The sequence below is a fragment of the Peromyscus leucopus genome, chromosome 10 (assembly GCF_004664715.2).
Source record: "Peromyscus leucopus breed LL Stock chromosome 10, UCI_PerLeu_2.1, whole genome shotgun sequence".
Taxonomy (NCBI): Eukaryota; Metazoa; Chordata; class Mammalia; order Rodentia; family Cricetidae; genus Peromyscus; species Peromyscus leucopus.
The window spans coordinates 545,537-562,493 of record NC_051071.1 but is presented as its reverse complement, the minus strand read 5'-3'; the positions used below and the strand labels follow the sequence as shown (position 1 = coordinate 562,493).

Below are 16,957 nucleotides of genomic sequence, written 5' to 3'. Positions count from 1 at the left end.
GGGCAGGGGACGTGTGGACGGCAGAGGATGACAGTGGGACACAGGGAGTGTGTGGCACAAGGCATGTGCACATATGTGTGGTATGGGATGTACGTGTGATAAAGGGCACGGGGAGGTTCAAGTAGGTATGCATGGGAGTATATGAATGGGGGGCTGAGGCAGCTCAGTGATGCGTGCGTGCATGCGTGTGTGTGTGTGTGTGTGTGTGTGTGTGTGTGTGTGTATAACAGGACGGTGACACAGGATATCTCTGTGACATGAGGCATGTGGTATGGGGACAGATGGAGTAGGGGTGCTAGGGAGAGTGGTGTAAGCATGTGTGGATGGCACAGGGCAGTGACATGGGACATGTATATAACGTGGGGCACGTGGTGGTGGGAGTGTGGCAGGCATGTTGGAAGGGTGTAGAGAGCGTTTGTATCCTACAACTTCCACCCCGGGGTGTCCTGCTGCAAATTCCAGCAACTTCCTTCTCTGGAGGCCCCTCAGGAACCACCAGCGCAGCCCCACCTGGAGCAGATCCTCATCCTGGGCTCCTCGGCCTCTTCAGGGAGGACTCCCAGGCCCAAAGGCCCGGCCTCATTATGATAACTACTGCGAGCACCTTGAGGGTTTGGCTCAGTGTCTCCTGGAAAGATCCTTGTCTTTAGAATGTTTGATTGAAAGTGCCCACGCAGCTGGCTCTGCTCTGGATTCCTAGATAGTCTCAACAGGTTTGGGAATCTCACGAAAGGACAAAAGTTAACTTAGAAATAGAGCCCAGTTTAAAAGCAGCACTAACTTAGAGTGCTGCTCTTTGAATTGAGGCCTAAGACCAGCAGGGCAGCCGCTTAGTTCTGGAGCTCTAGCGTCCTCTGGTGGTAGCCTGCAGTCAGTGCAGGCAGGAAGCTTACTTTAGTTTCTTCCAAGGACCCAGAGGCCTTCCTTCTCCTGTGGCCAAGCATGACAGAGAGAGCACACCAGGCCACTGGACTAGCCTGCTTTGCTGGAACAGATGCTCAGGCTGTCCTGCAGCATCTCCATAGTGACTCTCAACCGAGACTTTGCCACACCTATATGCTGAAGCTCCGGTAAACGTCTGACTTGGTGCCTGTGAGATGCGTCCCAGGAGACTGACTACCCATTCTCTAAAAATGGGAGCTGCTGTGATGGGACCAAGTACAAGCTCTCTGTTATGTTCCAAAGTTACTCTAACTGCTCTAATCTGTAGGCCAGGGGGAACAGCAGACAGAGGCCCTGGGACCACTGGCTACATGTTACAATGCACCACCAGCACAAGCCAAGGTTAGCCGGGCTGCACACAGAGCCCTCAGCAGAGGTGGTGACGCTCTATGACTTCTGAGCCCTGATCTTTCTCTAGTTTATTCTCCTAGGTACTGGTGCTTCTGGCCCCCTCCACACTGTCTGCTGCTGACCTGCAGACTCAGGAGGCCTAAGCCCTCCCCTGGCCTTGCCCTAGCCTTCTGGTGATGGGCAGACAGTGGAGTGTCCAGGAGAACCCAAATACACACAGAACTGAGGGAGGCAAACACCTTTAACACAGCACAGGACACAATGCTTGGGGATACCCTATTTTGGCCTCTTCCATAGTCATGAGTTATCTTGTGGACAGACAGGGGTCTGAGTGCACTGGACAGGCACCCTGGAGCTGGGTGGGGTACGCACTGTACGCCCTGACCCAGGAGAAGGCCGGAAGGCACCCCAGGCTGCTCAGCAGGTCCCTTGCGGGCTAGGCAAAGAAGCTGGACTAGAAATGACACTGATGACAGTGGGCTCTACCCCGTTGGATGCCACTCAGCTGCTGCCGCCCACCTGGGTCTCAAAGACAGATGCTTGGAGACACGGAGAACCCTCAGGAGCTGGCTTCACCGCTCGTCCTCCACCTGGGATACCATAAACCTCAAACCACCCCGCTGTGCTACTGACCACGGGGACCCAGCCTGGTTAAGGAGTTAGCGAAGGTCCTTCCGGGCTCGTCCAGCCCACGGTTTTCACTCTCATCTGAGTGCTCAGTGCTCACCGCTACAGATCAGCCCTGTTTCTGAGCGGCCCTAGGATGGGCGTCAAAAGCACCTCGAGGACCATCACATGCCCAGCACTTTGCCAACTACTGCCTCAGAGACTCCAAGCAAATATTCACAGCAGACTTCACAGTGAACAACTAAGGCCAACCGCCAAGAGACCTCACAGAAGAAGGAAGGTCCAACATAGTTGGGCACCCCCCCCCCCAACAGCCTGAGGTTTCCCCCGGGGCAGCAGGGGGCAGCAGGGGGCAGCCCTAGACCGACCTGAGAGCTGGGAGAGTCACACTCTGAGAAGCTGGCCCACGGGGTGCTAGGGCAAGGTGGACCTCTGGGAATTGAGACTATGCAGGCCACGGCTTTGCTCAAAGAAGTTCAGTGGTGGTGCCTGACCATAGCCAAGCCAGACCCTGAGAGGCCCACACTCCTCAGTAGCCAGCTCCGGCCTGTGGCCTAGGAAAACTCCTGGAGCCCCAGGGAGGTAGCATTTGTCTGAGGAGGCCAGTGGCACTCACCCGTTATCCAGGCCATTCTGTCCCAGCTTCTTCCCTATGTCGCCGACCAGCACCCCTGGCATGGGGAGCAGGGTCTTCGGGTCCCGAATCTGTACAAAGCCATGGGGGGGAGGTAATGGCCAGTTAGTCTTTCAGCAGACAAGGTAGCATGTCCAGACAAGCTGACCTCTGACAGGGGTGACTCTGAACAGCTCTGGGTCACACTGGGTTCCCTGGAGTGATATGTCCAGGTCTGGGGAGGGAGCCTTCTGTGGAAAATGGACCTCTGCGGCTATAATAAGGCAGAGACCTCAACTCAAGATCACCCGGACTCCTGGGTGGCCCTAAATCCACGGTAAGTGTCCTTACAAAAGGGGGCAGATTCACAGAGAGGCAGTGTGGTGATGAGGCAGAAGCTGGCCCGACATGGCGACCAGTGAAGGAAGCCGGCAGCTGAGGAAGGTAGGGGAGGGCCTCCTGAGCCGTCAGCGGGTGCACTGATTCCTGACTCCAGCTCTAGAGCCCAGTGGCTCTCGTGGCTCAGTCCTGGCTATGGTGTGTCACTACACAAGCCGCAGGGCGGGCTGAGGGCTCACACTGTTTAGGGGACATAGAGAGACCCTCTTCATGCCTCAGACAGAGGAGCCGCAGTGGGGCTCCAGCATAACGACAAAATGGCTGCGCACATATGTGCTGTGGGAAGGACAGTCAGGACAAGCCACGTCAATCTCCTCTCCCCAGTGGGTGAGCACTAAACACCCCTACAGGAAGGCAGGCCTGACTGGCTGGAGACGCCTGGCCTAGGGGCTCCGTGAAGAAGACGGGTTTCATTCCCCATGAAGCATGATTGCCAACCTTAAAGCAGTCCCCACTGCTTCCCTCCCCTCCAGGGGATGGGACAATGTCTAGAGATGCTGCTGTTCTGGATGACAGACACCCTCAGCATGCAGTAGTAAGGAGTAACCACAGCTGCTGCCTACCCACCCAGAAAACACAGGACATCTCAGGCCAGAAGGCCAGAAGCACTAGGATGCAGACACCCTGCTCTAAAGACACTTGGAGTCTGCAAACACAGCCCAGGATACACTAAGGGAGACCTTGTGTTCCAAACCCCAGAGCGGGAGGGTGGGTTGGTTGAATCTAGGCATGTGGAACTTAGCTATTTGTATAAGTCACTAGCTTTTAGTTTGTGGATCTGATTTTTATTTAACTTTTATGTGTGTGTGTGTGTGTGTGTGTGTGTGTGTGTATGTGTGTGTGTGTGTGTGTGTGTATTTATGTATGTATAATACTAAGGCTAAAACTCAACCATAAGGCAGCTTTTAATTTTCTATAATCTTACAGTAAAGATTTAGACACAAACATTTTAGAAACCTTTTGAAAAAATGCCATAAAAAACAAACAATTTGAGAGACAGTAGAGATGACCAGGAAGAGCCAAGGCTTGGCTCCTGGTCCCCAGAGGTAAATGGTTTGGTCATCAGCCCATGGTGCTGTAGGGAGGTGGGACATGGCAAAAAGAAATCAGGCCATTGGGAATGTGTCCTTGAAGAGGCTACTGAGACCCTGGCGGCTTCCTGTTTTTTCTCATTTTTGTCCCCAGACACAGTTTATTCAGCTCCATACCCCTGCCAGGATCCTGGGCTGCCCCAGGCCTGCAGCAGCACCAATGCCAGGAGATGGACCATGGGGCAACACTTCAAAAACTGAGCAGGATAACCCTTTCCTCCTCTGAAGTTACCGCGTTAGGAATTTAGTCACAGCAGCAGAAAGCTAACAGGAGGAGCAACTAACAGGGCAGAAACAGTTGGCATTTTTCAAATAACGAAACAAACAAACCCACTAGTGGGAGCTGGGGATAGCTCAGTAGTTCTGGCAGAGAACATGGGTTCGGGTCCCAGCACACACACCAGACAGCTCACAACCAACTGTATTGCAGTTCTATGGCACCTGACGCCCTCTTCTGGCCTCCACAGGGACTGCATGTACATGGTGCACAGCACTCACAGACACATAAAATAAAAATAAATAAATCTTTTTAAAAATATATGACTAGTGGGATGGTGGTGGTGCACACCTTTAATCCCAGCACTCGAGAGGCAGAGCCAGGCAGATCTCTGTGAGGCCAGCCTGGGCTACCAAGTGAGTTCCAGGAAAGGTGCCAAAGCTACACAGAGAAACCCTGTCTCAAAAAGCAAAAACAACAACAACAAAATTATGAGATTAGGGGCAGTTTCCAGTTTATCTGGAAAGAATTCCAAAGTGGAAAGCAAAAATATCTAAGGCCATGCTTAACTCATAAATATTAATTGTGCAAATTCACCAGTCTATTTCCCGTGATAAGTGTCAACCCTGCAAGGCAGCCTGGGCTGTGCCCTGAGTACAGGAGCTCTGCTGGAGGGGGGTGGGGAGATGTCACTGAGCTTCTCTACACAGGCCAGATTTGCCTCAAACTCACAATCCTGCCTCAGCCTCCCGAGGGCTGGGATGACAGATGTGTGCCATGGCGACAGGCCCGCTGGGTGCTTTTAGCACACTCACGGAGACCCCAGCAGCGTTGCGGCCCTGTGGTCTGAAAGTGAGGCATGCGGCAGGAAGCCGAGTACCAGCACCAACCCAGCAGTACAAGTCTGTGCTTCACAGCGCCGACACCACGCCTGTGGCTGCAGGTAACCGACTACCTGGGGCCAGCCCCGCCCAGGTCTTACCTGCACCAGGAAGGAATGCAGCCCGTGGCACTGGCCATCCGGCATGTGCAGCTGAGCAAACACCACCGCGTGCGTCGCTGTCTTGCCCATGTTGCCTACCCAAAATTTGGCAGCCTCAAAATCCGGGGACTGTAAGATGAACTCCTGTGAAGGGAGATGGCAGCGTTCTCATCAGCAGCTGAGACCAGAGAATGGCTGCACCAGGCTGACTCCAATGCTCCAAGCCTCTGAGCCAACAGTGAAAATGGACTGAACGTTTTATTTCCTGTGTGGGCCAAGCTGACTGTATTTTTGTTCCAGGGTCACCTTACAGGGGAAATGGAAAATGAGGCTCAGCCTCTCACACAGTGAACTGCTGGCTGGCGCTCGCCCGCGGAGGCTGACACTGGCCACACTCTGCCAGCAGAGGTCTGTTTTCTTTCTTGCCACATCCCCTCCTGACTGCTAATGAACAGTGCCCGCTTTCCGTCTGTCCATTTGAATATATGGGCACCCGCAGAGAGCACTGTCCCTTCGAAAGGAACTTTGGGAATGAACAAGCGAGGCATCAACTGCACATGAGCTAGGGCCACATGTCATTGGCAGGGGTGTCTCTGGCTCTGTGGAGTCAGCAGTTTCCCCACAGCCTAAGGTATGGCCCCAGGGCCCTCTGCTACCAGTCAGGGCGGGCTTCCCACCCATAGGAGATCCACAGAAACCACAGACACCAGAGTACAGTGGGAGCAGACAGGGCCAAGGAGTCAGAAAGGCCAAGAGGGAAATCTTGGTCAAGAAGCAAGCAATAAACTGTGGGGGCCTGTGTGCTGGCAGGTATGACAGCCTGCATGGCGGTCCCTCTCACTTGTCCCTGCCCTGGCAGGGCTGCACATGGTATGATCTGTTCCACTTCCACCACACAGCAGCTCAGGCCGGAGCCCACGGTCAGCCATGTGGATGAATCAGTGAGCAAGCGTTGAACACTGACCTTCATTTTCTGCACGCAGACCCTCTCTACCACACCCCAGCTAATGGGAAGGGGTGAGGCTCCCAACAGCACACAAAGGAAGGTAGCAGTGGGACACGACCCTCAGACAAGTGGAGAAAGGGGGCTTCCACACCCCATGGCAGCACCGGCCATCCCCGACATTTGAGACCCATGTCCCTCCCACCCTGCACACTAGGAGCTCCTAGAGAACCGGTCGTGGCCTGTCCCCACAGTGTCTCCCTGCAGAAGGCAGTGCACACACAGAGCAGCGCCCAGCAATGCCCCACCAGTGGTCAGCAACGTGGGTGTCACAAGGAAGCCAGAAACGTGGCAAGGAGCAGAGATCTAGGCAGCAATGGGCAGACAGGCTGCTGAGCCACCTAAAGCCTGTGACCATGTAGGCAAGGCAGGCCCTAGGGCTGAGGTTGGGAAGAACTACCCTCCTTTGGAACACTTCATGAAGCGTGAGTAGCTGACCCTCTATGCCCCCCGTACCCATTTGCTCAGCATGGAAGGTAAAGGCTTCACGCCTCAGCACAAGGCATGCTCTCAGAGGCATCTGACATTGACCTCTAACGAGAGTGTGTAAGGGGTCAACACTCTTGATTAATTATTGTTCATTCACAACATTTCGTGTGCTCCACCCAGGGTCCAGGGGAATCTGGAACCTACCTGGGTGGCGGGATCGTAGTGAGCTATGGTTCGCATGGCCTTGGTGTTACTCCCGTGACTCAGTTCAGTCAGAGCAAAACATCCAAAAATCTAAACGCGAAAGCACAAAGTGACGCCAGGTGAGAGATGTGCTCCTGTCTGTATTCCTGCAGGGATCTTTCCACCAGGATCCCCGGAGGACTAAAGCCAGGAGCCCAGGCACGCCTCTTCCTGCCTATGTAACCAGACCATGGCAAGACCGAGTCATCCTGCTGCTCTGGCTACCACTCCCCACTGCCGGCAGCAGCCTGTGTTTAGTATAGGCTGCAGAGACTTTCACAGTCCGAGGAAGCCATGGGGTCAGGAGAGCCAAGTCCACAGCCAGACGGAGTGGGCAAGAAAGAGTGCCAGCCTGAGGGCACTTAGAGAGCAGGGCCTGGCCTCCCAGGCCTCTCCTGTGGCCTGCCTGTCCACGGCTAAGTGTGGTGATGGCACTGGTCTCACAGCTCACCATGGCCGACTCACCTCCATGTTAAAGATCTTCTTAAGATACTTGAAGCGCTGCTCAGAACCAGAACTGAAAATTGTGGATCCAAAAACCTGAAATGTAACATAGATGTGGGCGGGGCTGGGGTGGGGACAGAGGTGGGGGTGGGGACAGAGGTGGGGTGGGAGCAGAGATGGGGTGGGGGCAGAGGTGGGGGTGGGGACAGAGGTGGGGTGGGGGCAGAGATGGGGTGGGGGCAGAGGTGGGGGTGGGGGCAGAGGTGGGGGTGGGGACAGAGGTGGGGGTGGGGACAGAGGTGAGGTGGGGGCAGAGATGGGGTGGGGCAGAGGTGGGGGTGGGGGCAGAGGTGGGGGTGGGGACAGAGGTGGGGGTGGGGACAGAGGTGGGGTGGGGGCAGAGATGGGGTGGGGGCAGAGGTGGGGGTGGGGACAGAGGTGGGGGTGGGGACAGAGGTGGGGTGGGGGTAGGGTAGGGGCAGAGGTTGGGGGGGGTCTTGCTGTTTCTGGCTCACACCTCACACCTACCCCGCACACTCTTCACCTCACCTCTTCCTACTGGACGGTACATTTTGGATAAATACATTTTATCCAAGAACCCATGGGTACAAATCTGCACCAAAAGCTGAAAAATCTGGTCTTGTCACTGAATCTTAAATCCTGAATATTTTAGGAGCCATGTGGCTGCGGTTTGTGCCTGATAATGCGCGGCCCTGGGTGGACATGGGTTCCTTGCTCTCTGCCACATACTCACCAACATGTGGAGGACACATTTGTTAGCCAGGGACCAGTCGTACATGCCCAGGCAGGTAATCAACGTTGGGATCTTCAGGGGGTCCTTCAACAGGTCATCCATGTGGAAGAAGCCATACTCGAAGATGCGCTTGCAGCGAAGGAAGTTCAGTTCCCGCTGCTTCTCTAGAGGCAGATCAGCCCCAGAGGATCGGTCAAAGAGAGGGTCATTCTCCAGAGCCTCGAAGATGGTTTTCTGTAACACAGGGGACAGGGTGCCAACCTGAAGGCCACAGGTGGGGTTTCACGTGCTCTTCTGTCTTTGTTTTCTCTTGGGGCCATGGCTGCCTGGGACCCAGTCTGACCCAGAATCCCCCAGATGAAAACATCCATCCCAGTTGAGAGGAGGACACAGGAATTCCAAAATCTTGTCCACTCCTTCCTTCTGGCATCCTGGGGCCCAACGTGGGGTAAGAGGAGACAGACCCACACTGTCCCAAGACCTACCCATCCTACAGAGCTATTAGGGCCAGAAAAGCCACCAGGCTACGGAACTTCAATATCACTTCTGTCGGGGAATAAAAACACAACCAGACTCCCTGCGGACCTCACCTTGAACTGGAGCGCATCTTCGCCGTCCCAGAATAGCAGCAGCTCCTTGGAGCTGAAGGAAGCTCTTGCTCGGTAGGCACTCAGGGGGCCCTTGGGGGTGTCTGGCCATAAAGCACTGTCTCTTCCTTCCGGGGTGGATCCCATGGTATTGTCAACCTGCACAGAGAACCAAACCTGCCGCGTGACACCACTGTGAACAGCCACACCGTGTCAGAACAAGAGCACCTGCCCTCACAGATCAAGTCCTACAAGACCCTCCCCAACTCTCAGCCAAGAAGGTGGTCCCCCCAGAAACAGGAGCCACTAAATCCAAGGCCAGAGGGAGGAAACACGGTCAAAGATGAGTAAGAACCCAAAGGAGAGGCCAGGGGAGGACAAGAGAGTAAGTCCGGGGATAAAACTATGTCCTTGTAAAGACTGACAGGACTGAAAACTTCCACCATCTGCTCCCAGGAAAGAGAGAGCTCAGATTCTGGTCAGGAGACAGAGGGGACATCAGGACCCATCACACACCAGAGGCACTCCAGAAACACGGAAGTGGGAGTTAGCTCACGGAGACAGTAAGTGGAAAGAGGCCACAGAGAAAACTACCTGCCATCCACACAGGCTACAGTGGAAAAGGACACAAGATTAAAAGGGAATGTACGGGTTAAAACAACAAAGCCAGGGCTGGAGAGATGGCCAGCCCAGTGTTTAAAAGCGCTTCCTATTCTTGCAGAGGACATGGATTTGGTTTCCAGTAATTAACAAGGCAATTCCACGTAGTTTATCTGGTAATCAAGTGAGGTTTATTTCTGGGGTAGCTTACAGCAAATAAGGGGTCGGTTACAGGATCCCGGAGAGATGAGGTACAGTCCAGCCTCCAGGACCACGAGGGATCGAGAGAGAGAGAGAGAGAGAGAGAGAGAGAGAGAGAGAGAGAGAGAGAGAGAGAGGGAGGCGCATATACGCACCTTGGGTCTTAAGGGGTCTCGACCACACCCCAGGGGCAGGTCATAGGCAGGTGTGGCAGTTACTTGCTGTCACACTAGGGGCAGTAAATATATATGTAAACTATATATATATATATATATATATATATATATATATATAAAATTTATTAGATTAGCTTACAGGATATAGCTTGGATAGTATAAGGCCAAGGTCAAGACCTGGAAAAGCTACCCACTACATATCTCCCCTTTTGTCTAAAAAGAAAGTTCTGCATAATAAAGGCAATTTACAGCAAGCCAACAGCCAACATCAAATTAAATGGAGAGAAACTCAAAGCAATACCACTAAAATCAGGAACAAGACAAGGCTGTCCACTCTCCCCATATTTATTCAATATAGTACTATGTGGTGGTATTGTGTTCCCCAAAATATTGTGTACTCTAATAAATTTATCTGGGGTCAGAGAACAGACAGCCACTAGATACAAAGGCTAGAAAATGGTGGCACTCACACGTTTAATCCTAGCATTCCAGAGATAGAAATCCCTCTGGATCTCTGTGAGTTCAAGGCCACATTGGAAATAGCCAAGCATGGTGACACACACCTTTAATCCCAGAAAGCCAGCCTTTAATCCCAGGGAGTGGTGGTAGAAAGCAGAAAGATATATAAGGTGTGAGGACCAGAAACTAGAGGCATTTGGCTGGTTAAGCATGTGGCTGGTTAAGCTTCAGGCTTTTGAGCAGTAATTCAGCTGAGACCCATTCCGGATGAGGACTCAGAGGCCTCCAGTCTGAGGAGACAAGACAAGCTGAGGATCCAGAGAGGTGAGATAGCTGTGGCTTGTTCTGTCTCTCTGATCTACCAGCATGGACCCCAATAACTCGCCTCAGGTTTGATTTTATTAATAAGAACTTTTAAGATTCCTGCTACAGTACTAGACGATCTAGCTAGAGCAATAACACAACAAAAGGAGATCAAAGGGATACAAATTGGCAAGGAAGAAGTCAAACTTTCACTATTTGCAGATGATATGATAGTATATATAAGTGATCCCAAAAATTCTACCAGGGAACTCCTACAGCTGATAAACTCCTTCAGTAAAGTGGCAGGATACAAGATCAACTCAAAAAAATCAGTAGCCCTCCTATACACAAATGATAAAAGGGCTGAGAAAGAAGTCAGAGAAACATCACCCATTACAATAGCCACAAATAATATAAAATATCTTGGAATAACACTAACTAAACAAGTGAAAGACCTTTTTGATAAGAACTTTAAATCTCTAAAGGAAGAAATTGAAGAAGATATCAGAAAATGGAAGGATCTCCCATAGTCATGGATAGGTAGGATTAACATAGTAAAAATGGCAATCTTACCAAAAGCAATCTACAGATTCAATGCAATTCCCATCAAAATCCCAACACAATTCTTTACAGACTTGGAAAGAAAAATACTCAACTTCATATGGAAAAACAAAAGACCCAGGATAGCTAAAAGAATCCTGTATAATAAAGCAACCTCTGGAGGCATCACCATCCCTGACCTCAAGCTCTACTATAGAGCTATAGTAACAAAAACAGCTTGGTACTGATATAAAAACAAACATACAGACCAATAGAATCGAATTGAAGACCCTGACATTAATCCATGCACATATGAGCACCTGATTTTTGACAAAGAAGCCAAAACTATACAATGGAAAAAAGTATCTTCAACAAATGGTGCTGGCATAACTGGATCTCAATATGTAAAAGATTACAAATAGATCCATATCTGTCACCAGGCACAAAACTCAAGTCCAAGTAGATCAAAGACCTCAACATAAATCCAGTTACACTAAACTTAATAGAAGAGAAAGTAGGAGGTACTCTTGAATGCATTGGCACCGGAGACCACTTCCTAAATATAACACCAACAGCACAGACACTGAGCACAACAATTAATAAATGGAACCTCTTGAAACTAAGAAGCTTTTGCAGGGCAAAAGACATGGTCAATAAGACAAAAAGACAGCCTACAGATTGGGAAAAGATCTTCACCAACCCCACATCTGACAGAGGATTGATCTCCACAGTATATAAAGAACTCAAGAAACTAGACATCAAAATACTGAACAAACCGCCGGGCGGTGGTGGCGCACGCCTTTAATCCCAGCACTCGGGAGGCAGAGGCAGGCGGATCTCTGTGAGTTCGAGGCCAGCCTGGGCTACCAAGTGAGCTCCAGGAAAGGCGCAAAGCTGCACAAGAGAAACCCTGTCTCGAAAAACAAAAAAAAAAAAAAAAAAAAAAATACTGAACAAACCAATTAAAAAATGGGCTAAAGAGCTAAACAGAGCATTCACAAAACAAGAATCACAAATGGCTGAAAGACATTTAAAGAAATGCTCAACATCCTTAATTATCAGAGAAATGCAAATCAAAAAGACTCTGAGATACCACCTTACACCTGTCAGAATGTCTATGATCAAAAACACTAATGACAGTCAATGTTGGAGAGGATGTGGAGCAAAGGGAACACTCCTCCACTGTTGGTGGGAATGCAAGTTTGTACAACCACTGTGGAATCAGTATGGGGGTTTCTCAGAAAATTAGGAATCAAACTACCTTAAGACCCAGCCATACCACTCTTGGGCATATACCCAAGGGATGCTGATTCATACCACAAAGATATATGCTCAACTATGTTCATAGCAGCATTATTTGTAATAGCCAGAGTCTGGAAACAACCTAGATACCCGTCAACTGAAGAATGGATTAAGAAAATGTGGTACATATACACAATGGAGTACTACTCAGCAGAGAAAAACAATGACAGCATGAAATTTGCAGGCAAATGGATGGAACTAGAAAAAAATCATCCTGAGTGAGGTAACCCAAACCCAGAAGGACAAACATGGTATGTACTCACTCATAAGTGGATTCTAGATATAAAGTAAAGAACAATCAGACTGCAACCCACAGCTCCATGGAGGCTATATGTATAGCATAGGGGACCCTAGGATGACTATGACTTATAATAAGTTTTGGTTTTACTCAATTACTGAACAAGCCTCAATGAAAAATTTCACTATTGAGGTAAGAATTTATACTGCATAGAGCTAATAATAGAAAAATAAATTAATTAATTTTAAAAAATAAAAAATAAAGAAAAAAACAAAAGAAAAATTTGAACTATTAAAAAAAACAAAAATACTTTGCTAAAGTAAAAAGGGGCAACTAGGGACTCATAATTCATCTCCACATCCTATTCTTTCCCTTGTTTTATATATTTTAATTTTTTTATTGGTGGATTCTGCTGGAGTATCTGCTGCAGATAAGCACTGGAGGGCTCCTGTTGCAAATCACCCTCTGGAGCGATGGAAGGATCTTCCTACTGGCACTTGGAGGAGATGCGATCTGGTGTTGGTATGGGCCCGGGGTTCTGTTTATGTCTTTTCTCAGGACAATGAGGTTCCTCTTTGGATTCCTGAGTTCTGTGTGCACCCTGTGGCTGTTGCTGAAGCCCAACATGGCAGAGACCTATTGGGCCTATGAGAAAAACTCTCTCCTTCTGATGCCAATGGGGATTGAGAGCCCAATATGGCCAGCCTTGGCAAGCATTAACATAAGGCTAGGAACTGTAGCCATGCAGTTGGATTCTACAGAAGGTAATGTATGGTAACTGCTTTTTCAAGTATGTTTGAGAACGTGTTACCCAGACGCCTTAGAGAATAATAACCCTGAAGGTCACTGACCTCCATTTGTTAACAGTAGCATGCCAGCTAAGCCTTTTCATTTTCACAATCCTCTTCAAGCTGGTGTAGTACCTACTTTTCATGAGTGGCTCTGTGCAACATTTATTGGCCTCCTGAAATTCATTTAGCCCCCTTTGAAGATACCTTAAATTTTATGAGCCTGAATGTAGCCATTATGAGGCCATTAGTTATGCTCCTTGTGAGCTGCCTGTTTTTTTCTTTATGGTTCTTAGTTGTTCTTTTGCAGAGCTACCAGCTTAAGTCTTGCTGGGATCAAGAAAAATGGGCCTTGGCGGTTCATGTTCCTGGAGTTGTATCCATGCCAGTGGATGCCCCACACGCTCCAGAAGAGAATTTGACATTGCTGCTGCCATTGTTGCTGTTATAGCAGTGGCGGCCACCACTGCTACTGTTTCTGGGATTACCATTTCATAATTGCTTACTACAGCTAGCACAGTGGAGACACTGGCAGCAAAAATAGCTACCACAGTTAGTTAATCTTTCATTATATTGGGCATGATAAATTTAATTCAATAGTTATGTACAGTTTGATTGGCTTTGAAAATTATAAATTTATAAACTCAAGATGCATTCGCTTTTGGGATACCATCTTACAAGGACTCCAATTTGAAATAAGGCTCATTAAGGAAGGGAATGGCTCAACTGCCTTTAACCTACTGGTTATGGGTGGGTTAGGACTTCTGTTGATCTTTTCTGTGTCTAACACACAGATTGCAAGCCCAGTGCCACTTTGAGATCTTTGGTAGCAGTTAACTCTGCAGCTCACACACGATTGAGCCTGTATGAAAATCAGTATTCAGAGATGGGTAATGCCTGGGGGGGCGCTCACAAACCTAAGGCAGAGAGCCTATGTGGCCTGGGCAGGTGTCTCCATGACAGGTAAGGTGACCTGCTGATGTCCCACACAACCTAAGTCAGAAGCTCATTTTCTAGTAAAAGGGGAACCTGTAGGGTCCTGGCCCCTGTTTTAGGTAACTGTTGCCTTGTTTGCTGACCTTGACCTTGATATCCTCCCTGTGCTATTTCCCTGCCGGGTTCCACCCTCCTGAATGCTTAAGGGAAGTTCTTTGTCTGTGTATCCTGCATAATGGGCACTAACAGCTTAGATGCAAGATTGTAAAACATCTGTAGCGAACTTCTGCCCTCTGGGGTTCTCCCATTGTGCTGTAAGCCTGTATTTAAGACCTCCTCCCTCCTTCAATAAACAGCATTCAGCAAAATTAATTAATTAATTACAAAAGAAAAGTTCTTACCTAATACAAAACTATATACGATAGAAATGATTACCAAATATTGTCCAGAAAGAATAAGGAATAATGACCTAGACAAGATGAAATACATCATCAAGAACAACACCAAACAGGAGACATATACTAAAATCCAGAGAAGTCTGGAACATAGGTAAATGGCACGTTACAGAGATCATTCCAAAAGATGTCCTACCCACATGGTGTATATACATACACACAGGTGAACACACACATAAAATATATATGATATATTATACACACACACACACACACACACACACACACACACACATCCCATACCAGGAATGTGCTGTACACCTGTAATCCCAGCACTTCTGAGGCAGAGGCAGGAGCATCTAGTGTTAAAAGCCAGCCTTGGTTACCTAGTGAGTCCAAGGTCAGTCTGGGCTACATGAGACCACGTCTGAAAAAAAAAGCAACCCTTGCACATGCTGTCATTGGCTCCTGGCCTAGCACGCCACAGTAATTCAGTGAGAAGCAGCAGTCCTTCCAACAACTGTGGAGAGCTCCATGTAAAAGGACAAGGTTCTCCCAGACACAAACACTACCTCGCCATGACATAGACCCACATGTACAAACTAGACCTATCAAACTCTCCGAAGATGATGGGGAAGCCAGTCTCTGTAATCCCAGCTTTACAAAATATTCTTGGCTAAGGCATGTGATGGCTAATCCTGATTGCCAGCTTGACTGCATCTACAATCCATGCAGACGCAAGCCTCTGGTCATTCCTGTGAGGGACATTCTTGTTCAGATCATCTGAAGCAAGAGAAGCCCTTCTGGTGCACCTCCCAGATAAAGGGACATGGAAGGAAACTTCTTTTTGCCTGCTTGCTCTCACTCTCACCAGCGAGTTCATCTACCCTGTTGCTGAGGCATTCCTTCCCCAATATTAGAACCAGCTTTTTCAGGATTCCAACAAAGATTAAAGACCAGGAGCTCCCCAAGAATCCTCCAGGACTACAACCCCAAACTGGGACTGCTGAGCTATCCAGCCTTGTGGCTAGAGCAGCTACTGGATTCTTGGCCTCTTGGAGTGAGACAGCCAATGTTATACTATCCAGGCTACATCCTGTAAACAAATCTAATAAATTATATATATAATATATATGTAATATATATAATATATAATATATATATATATGAATACCTATTGAAAGGACTGGAATCTGCACAGGACACACCAAGTTCTCAACACAAGGGAGGTTTATTTGCCCCAGAGGGACAAAGACAGGGGACAGGAGACAAGGGAGAGGGAAGAAAAGGGGCAAGGGAGACAGGGAAGGGATACTTGCACCAGAGGGGCAAAGGACTGCTCTAGATGGAGAGGATACAGATGTGGCCCATAGGCAAATGGCAGTTTATAAAGGGTAAAAGGGAAACCCTGTGTTAGGATGAGGTGTTTATTTTGATTGGACAGAGTAGTCAAAAGGGGGCTTTTGATTGCTGGACTTCAATACTCTGATAGCTGGACCTTGGTGGTCAGCCTCAGAGGGGAGGAAGTGGCCAAAGAAGGGTATAGACCTTGGTTTTTAGCAACAACAGGGAGAAGGGTGAAAGGCAAAACCTGTTGGTGTCATGTTTGCCATGCTTGGGCCTGCTAGAGCCCTTCCTTTACATCCATGCTATCAGTTATTTTCCTTTAGAGAATCCTGACTAATACAGGCCATCACAGGCAACAGGAGAACCTGGGTTTCTTAATTAAAAACATCTGTGGCAAAGGAGCAACATGCAGCTGCTCGAGATCCCAGATCCTCGCCAACTCCCAGAGGTCCCGTGCCACCCGAGATCACCCACACAACTACACGGTAATGCAAGCTGTCACAAGCACAGCCGCGGAGCCAGGTTGCCTTGGCTCCAATCCCAATGATACAATTTACCAGTCCGATGACCTTACCGAGTTGCTTCACCACCTGTTTCTCAGAAGCAAGGATGTGGGCACACAGGACAATATCTGCCTAGAAGGTTCCTGAGATGCAAATCAGGCACTTGGGATGCTTTCCAGGGTAAATGGCAGCTTCGATATCATTGCTCTAACACAGTTTCCTCCAGTCTTTCTCCTCTATTTAAAATGAAACATGAGGCCTTAGTTTTGGTCTGAAGTCCTGTATGTACAGCCCCAACAGACCAGACCCAACCAACATTAACATTACACGTTGCATTATCAGACTGAAACTTTTAGGCCGCCTGGGAGATTCCTCTCGGCTTCACTCTTCAACAAAGTAGCTCCACCCTCACCAGTCTGTTCCTTGTCTCTGTTCCTCTTGTTTCCGCTTTACAAATTCAGTTGCACGCCGGGCATGATGGACTAGT

General features: G+C 49.1%; 1 protein-coding gene across 3 annotated transcripts in view; it reads right to left on the bottom strand.

Annotated features, from left to right (window-relative positions):
- Positions 1 to 16,629, bottom strand: part of Acox3 (acyl-CoA oxidase 3, pristanoyl) — a 34,578-nt gene extending 17,949 nt beyond the window's left edge. For 2 of the 3 annotated variants that reach the window (XR_005092266.1, XM_028882291.2), the window contains exons 1-7: positions 16,542 to 16,629; positions 8,686 to 8,841; positions 8,096 to 8,329; positions 7,363 to 7,437; positions 6,859 to 6,948; positions 5,223 to 5,366; positions 2,537 to 2,625 (exon numbers count right to left, since the gene is read on the bottom strand). Coding sequence is in view for 2 of the 3 variants with exons in the window: in XM_028882291.2 (XP_028738124.1) it covers positions 2,537 to 2,625; positions 5,223 to 5,366; positions 6,859 to 6,948; positions 7,363 to 7,437; positions 8,096 to 8,329; positions 8,686 to 8,829 (776 nt within the window). In the remaining variant the exon portion in view is untranslated. The remainder of the gene's footprint in view (positions 1 to 2,536; positions 2,626 to 5,222; positions 5,367 to 6,858; positions 6,949 to 7,362; positions 7,438 to 8,095; positions 8,330 to 8,685; positions 8,842 to 16,541) is intronic. The other variant, XM_037208871.1, reaches the window with a different exon arrangement.
- Positions 16,630 to 16,957: the final 328 nt, after the last annotated feature.